This window comes from Diospyros lotus, chromosome 7, assembly GCF_014633365.1.
Source record: "Diospyros lotus cultivar Yz01 chromosome 7, ASM1463336v1, whole genome shotgun sequence".
Classification (NCBI taxonomy): domain Eukaryota; kingdom Viridiplantae; phylum Streptophyta; class Magnoliopsida; order Ericales; family Ebenaceae; genus Diospyros; species Diospyros lotus.
In genome coordinates, this window is record NC_068344.1 from 34652209 (window position 1) to 34659393 (window position 7185).

A 7185-nucleotide genomic window follows, 5' to 3' on the forward strand; every position below is an offset into this window, starting at 1 on the left:
AAAACTAAAATTTTACTTATGTTGGTTGCAGAGAATAAAAATTATAGTTGCAAATAGAATTTTTTTTATCTTAATTGATGGATGAGATGTTGCATAGGGCAATGACAAGGGCAAGGCCAAGGGGAGGGTACACTGAACCTAAAAAACCTAAAAAATTAAAAAAAAAATTATTTATAGTTTACACATTTTATTTATAGTCTATTTTACCCCTCCCATAACCTACGGTCCATTTTCTCTTTCGACCGCCAGCCTTTGCTTTTCTCTTTCTCTTCCGCACCATATACACACACACACACACACACATATATATACACACATGCCACCGCCATGGCAGACCTAACCTATTGCTGGGTCGGCCATGGTAGCCGATTGACCCACACACACACACACACTTTTTCTCTATATGCGTGGTTGCGAGGTGGGTTGGCGATGGCGGTCACTCCCGTCAAAATTCTCTCTCTCATACCTATCTCTCCATCTCTCTCTCTCTCGAATACACACACACAAATATATATACACACACACACCTATATATATATATACACACACACACACATGAAAAGCATGGCCGCAACCATGGAACTTGGTTTTTTAATAAAAAATGATAAATAAAAATAACTTGTGTAGCTAAAAAATATATCCAAAAACCCTATTAATTTGGAATTGGATCATTACAATTGGTAATGCATCACAATTATTCTTTAATATTTAAGTAGAATTCATTATTCGAGTCACCATCACTTATATTGGGATGATCACTCTTGAGCAACTTTTGATGTTCGTGCCGTCGATTATGTCAGAAGAGATAAATCATAGATTAAGTTTTTGGTTCTTACGTAGGACGATGATCGAACTCGTAACCCACTAAATTAACATTAGTATATTGCTCGTTCAACTACTTGACATATGCCCTGAGGGCGCCATCATCATTTATCTACTTGAGCATTTGAGTGTCATAACATGAAATCATTCAAAGTAGTAGATAAATGTTTTAAAAACACAAATAATTAATACTCTTATCATGTGTTTGTTAGTTAGTTAAGAGGAATCAGTGGTGGATCTAGGCAGGTGGGCTGAGCTAGAAAAAATTAGGGGTGAGTTAAACTAAATTTGGACTGAACTATTATTAAAAAATTTACCTTACAAATTTAAATTTTGTTGTGGGCAGCCCTAAACTTCAGCCCACATTTAATTGATCTTTCATAATTTATAATACTATCACCTAAACATTTAATTAAAGAGTAGCAGCCGGGGCACAATTGAAGTTTATTTCACAAATGCTTGGAATGGCAACAAATACTTGGTGTAAAATTACCAAAAAAATTGCCAACGACAGAGTTTGAGTGGGCATGTTTAGAATTCTAACCTGGGCATGTAAATGGTAAATTCAATAGGCTGGGCTAAGGCCCAATAAAAAAAGGATTAGCACGTTGGGCTTCAAATGTTAACTCAATTGGGTGTACAAAGTAAGGTGATATAACATGCTGGTACTAGATATCTGCAAAAAACTACTATTTTTTTTTATTTTAATTCTCTAGCAATCGATTATGCTCAAAAAATTGCTAATTTTGGGGTGATGACAATTTTTTAAATTTTTTTACGATATGATGATTTTAGAAATTAATATCTCAATTTGACCCTAAAACTTAAATCCTAAATCTAAGTCAATTTCAAATACATTCCTAGTAGCAGTCTTGATGAATTGATTTTGTTCACATGTCATCACTAATTGTCATTTGAATAAATTGCTAATATGATATTGAATCATCCCAATAAAGTAAATAAATGTAGCATTATTGATATAATTATCTATCATATAAAATTTTAAGATCATTAATCTTTTCGAGATTAAATCTTTAGAAAACTCCTCTAATTACTAGCCATATAAGAACATGGGGTTAGTGTCAAACGATACCTCTATTATAAAAATGCTACACCCAAATATTAAACCTCATATACAAGAAATAATATATGCTTTCTACTTTTGGGATTATAACTTTTGTGTAATCTTCTGTCGCTCGTGCCCTATATTTTGGTAGAAGAGATAAATCGCAAGTGAAGATTTTACTTTACTGCGCAAGGCAAGAAATCGAATCTATAATCTATTGGTACAAATCTCAATTAATCATAGTTCAACCATTTGATCTATACTCTGAGAACTATCTGTTCTCTACTCTTTCTCTTTGTTCTTTTTGTTCATATATACTTAAGAGACGTACATTCTCTTCAAATGTGAATTGGTTTAGAGTGGTCATGAATATGTTTTTTTTTTTTTTCAACATAAATTTTTAAAAAATATGCATATACATATATTTATTTATTTATTTAAATAAAATTTTTCATAAATAAACAAGAAACAATTAGTTTACACTTTAATAATATATTATATGTATATTCTATTGTTATGTATTATTAATAAATAATATTATTTTTAAAATTAATTTATGGTCTTAGACCACTCCTGAACAAATCAAAAATAGATTAAAGTAAAAATTTAAATCAAAAACCAAACTAAATTTCGATCCATCTGGGATCGGATGGAAATTTAAACACCCCTAATACCTATGTATATATTTTTGATTAAATATTATTTTACAAGTTTTTTTTCTCTTAATTATGTTAATTATTTAATCAGGCCTTTCCTCACAAGTCTCTTGTTGGTGCATATCCTTACATCATTATTTGTAAATTGAGAAGTTTTCATTTAAAGTAGCATTTGTTAAAATTAGAATGTTTTTAGAATTAAGATATAGAATAATTTAAATAAAAATATAAAATATTTTAAATTTTTTATCAAATTATTTGTTAAATATTTTAAAATATATTGAAAGACATGTGTTATTTTATTTTATTTATAAAATTTAAAATATATTTATTTAAAAGAGAAGAAATAAACATATATAAAAAATATCAAATAAGAAATTACATAACTTCTTTTTAATTGTTAATAGATAAATTTAATAAATATATAAAAAATTTAAATATATTTTTTATATTTTATATTTTTTAATTTGTATGTCAATCAACAATCACAAGTTACACACGTAACCAGACTTGTCACAAACATCCAAGTGTATAGTCCAAAATAGGCCTTTTTAGGTCCAAAATATTATTTAAGCAAAGGACCACCCACGCCTCCACTCTGGTCAAGGCAGATAAGTCAGTGCCCATCATCATCTTATTACCTCAGTAATTTATTTTATCCAGAATGGACTTTTATTTATTTAGAAATTAATTTTTTATCATAATAAATCAAACACTTTCATAAATTAATTTATAAAAATTATTCATAAATTTAAATTTAAGCTCTACTGTAAATAATTGCTAATGATATACACAACGGAATAATTTTATGAGTCTATGCTGAAAGAAAGAAATATAAATCCGATGGTTCCTAATTTTAAAAACACTACCATGCAATTATTGGGACAATTTATTTATTTATTTTTATTAAGATTAAAGATCCGAGGCAAGGGCTCCGGCGAGCACCTCCAGCAGCCGGAGAGGAGCAGTCAACATCGGGAAATGGCCGGGCGTTTCCACGATCTCCACCGTCGACTCGGCCTTGATCTTGTTCTGCAAGTAGCCGGCGACGGAGTCGGGCACGGCGACGTCGTCGGGCGTCTGGATGATGGTGCAGGGGATCACGACCTTCTCCAGCATTTCTCTGTGGTCGCTCCGGAAAACCACTCGGGCCACGGCGAGCGCCGCTTCCGGGGACATTCTCTGCAAGCAGTCCCGGAATTTAGCCACCAAGAGGGGGTCGTCGGGGCTGTTGACGGCGAGAGGAGCGAAGCCTGAAGCCCACTCGTGGAAGTTGGTTTCTATGCTGGATAGGAGTTTATCAACTTCCGTCCTGTCGAACCCCCCTTCGTAGTCTTCCGAGTTTATGTACCTGTACGTGAAGGGATCGATAAACTTCTCCAGTAAACAGTACTCGAAGAGAAAAAGATAATGACTTAACAGTAACAGCTCTCATTTTTTCTACCAATAAATGCGTAGATATGAATCAGAAAACGAACAGATGTGCATAGACAGGTGGGGACTGAACGAATATGGACCTTGAAAGACATGATAACTGCCTGCAGAAGAAACATCAAACTGTGGACACACATAATATATATATACATACATATATATGTATATAAATATGTGATATTTCTGCTGTGTTTGCTAATTCTTAATGAAATGAATGAATTTAAGTTTTGCTATAATAATATAACATATCAAACCATTGATAACAGAAAATAACATGATTTTGAACACCATGTATTAATTAGCAATTCAACACACTCAAGAATTATAAATATAGAAAAATTATCATCAAACTAATTAATTTGATAATATATATACATATATTCATGGTTTATGCACATATATATGTATATATGAACCTGGGCGAAGCTCCGATCAGTATGAGCCTCTTGAAGAGTTCGGGCCTCTTGATGGAAGCAATACATCCGATCATGGCAGACATGGAATGACCAACAAAAACCGACGAAGATCTGTGCAAGTTCATCTCCTCCATGAGAGAGATCAAGTCATCAGCAAAAGCATCATAACTGGAGTACTTCGCCGGATCAAACAGGCTTGGGTCTTTCACGGCGCCGGAGAAGCTCCAGTCGAAGAGGACAACCCGGTGCCTCTGAGCCAGGTCCGGGAGGATCTTGTCCCACAGCGACTGGTCTGTTCCTAACCCATGAGCCAGAACTACAGTTTCGCCGGCGCCAGATCCGACGGTTCTGGCATTCATGGCGACTGAGAGAGCTTTTCCGAGAATCACCATGGCCGGAGAGGTGTTGGAGAAGGAGAAGAAGAAGACGGAGACGGGAGTGAAAGAGAAGGAGAAAGGCGTAGCTTTGTGGGTTGTACCGGCTGTCTTATATAGACACCATAAGGAAGGTCCAATTGTACACAATTTTACTTATATAAAAAAATTGTTTCTATATTATTTAATTAGTTATTTATTTTAAATTTATGGTATATATATATATATATAGTTTTTTATTTTTGAATTTTAAGGGTATTTTAAAATTCAAAGATTTAAGCAGCACTGAGTTTGCCTATATATTATATTAAAATATACGTCGTTATGATAGATTTCTCTTTACTAAGACATAAATATTAATTAAACAACTCATATCATTTTTGTCTCAAATGTCATTTTCATTAGTGGATATAAGCACATAGGATTAATGTTGAAGACAGTTTAATGAGCGGTTTCATTGAGGTCACAATAATATTTAAGAATTTTATTTAAAGCATACAGTAAAATATATATTGTTTCAATGGTTATTAAACTTTGTACTAAAGTACAAAAATATTACTGAATTTCAATTTGTAACCAAAATGTCACTGAATATTAATTTAATATACAATTTTATAATTACAGTAGATTGTTGTTAAAAAAGACTAATAAAATGTTAATATTTTTTGTATTTTAGTGTAAAGTTTAGTGATATTTTTATACTTTTGTGTAAAATTTAGTGATCATTTGTACTATTTACTTGTTCATATAGTTAGACACATTAACATCTTATCAGTTTTTTTTAATAGCAATTGATGACAGATATAAAATTTTATACTAAATTGAAGTTTATTGACCTTTTGACTATAAATTAAATTTTAATAACTTTTTTGCACCTTAATATAAAATTCAATGATCATTTATACTATTTAACTTTGTTTCAACATCATTACTTATACGAGGAAAACAATCACTCTCTCTTCAACTTTCTTCTTACTCATGGAGATAGCAGAGTAATGCCATCAACCTAAACTTAGTTATTAATTAATTAAAAATATATGATCAATTATTTACTTATAATGTTTGTTAAAGTGAGTAAGATAAAATTACATCAAGATAACTTATCTATGAGATCCAAAACAACTTATTCGAAAAGAAAAAGAGATAAATTTATCTGAAAAATCTAAGATAAGAAGTCTAGAGAAATTTAAAAGCACAATAAAAAATATTTTTGTTCATAATACTTTTCATATTTCATTTTTTTTTGTTCATATATTAATTAACAAATATTATCTTACAGTACAACAAATGATTTATGCAGGCTTTTTGGGGTTAAAATTAATATATATTTATATTTATATATTTAGGTTGAAGTTAAAGTCAAACAACAAAGATGGAAGTACATAAAGTCAAAGAGCATGCTCCGACTCCTTAGGTTGCGGCTTGTGAACGAGGGTGAGAGGAAGAGGATGACTCAAAGTGCCCGGCCGGCAAGTAAGTAGACTCCAACATACAACATATATATGTATCCAATGAATTGCTTCCAATAACAAATATTAATTATTAAAAAATAAAAAAATATATACATAAATATTATAAATTTTTAAAATTTGGGACTCGTAATTTTTGGGACCTAATACCATAACATACATATGAATATGCAAAGCGTATGGTGGGAAAGCAAAATTGCTTTCACTTTTGTTGCGGCAGTCAATGTGCTTTAGAGGCAGGAAGGAAGATAGGTTGGGAGTCAATCGCGGCACCAAGCAATATTGCATGTTAAGAGGAGCTTCATCTTTTGTACGGGAGATTTTACAGAAAGTTGGATACCACTTAATGTACTGTTCGACCTTATGGTATATATGTGTGTGTGGGTGTGACCATATATCACAGAATTCGGCTATAAGGGCCACATTTATATATATATACCTACCCAACAAGGATAAGTTTGTGCTAGTTTTGGAGAGTTTTTTTTAGAGAGCTCTCACTGTTATATTTGTGGTTTTAATATTATTTTTACTATCATTAATTATATATGTTTAAAACGTAAAGAAATTAAAGATATTGTAATTCTTAAGATCAGGTAGAAATTAAGAGAAAAAGAAAGAAAATATGATACCTTCATATATATATATATATATGTATGAATTTGTCTGCGTTTTCATGGCATCAAAAGCCAGCCAGAATCTCTTGGGTAGGCTTCCCCCCACCATGATCTTCTCCTATCTCTGCCTACCCCAATTTAATGCACAAGAACCTTTCTTTTCCCAATTTAATGCACAAAAAAGTTTATTTTTGCATATGAATACGAGAGGAGAGGAGACGAAGGTGCCCACCCCATGGTTCATGAAATAAATGCAGAAAACGATGTCTCTCTTAGTGGAATTATGTGACAATATTATTCTTATTTTCATAAATAAATTAAAGTATATTGAATA

General features: G+C 31.7%; 1 protein-coding gene across 1 annotated transcript; it reads right to left on the reverse strand.

Moving 5' to 3' along the window:
• Positions 1-3314: 3314 nt before the first annotated feature.
• LOC127805891 (strigolactone esterase D14) lies at positions 3315-4863 on the reverse strand. The gene is made up of 2 exons (XM_052342719.1): positions 4395-4863; positions 3315-3895 (listed from the first exon to the last, which is right to left on the reverse strand). Exons 1-2 carry the CDS (start codon positions 4784-4786, stop codon positions 3457-3459), a joined length of 831 nt encoding a protein of 276 aa, XP_052198679.1. The 5' UTR covers positions 4787-4863; the 3' UTR covers positions 3315-3456.
• Positions 4864-7185: the final 2322 nt, after the last annotated feature.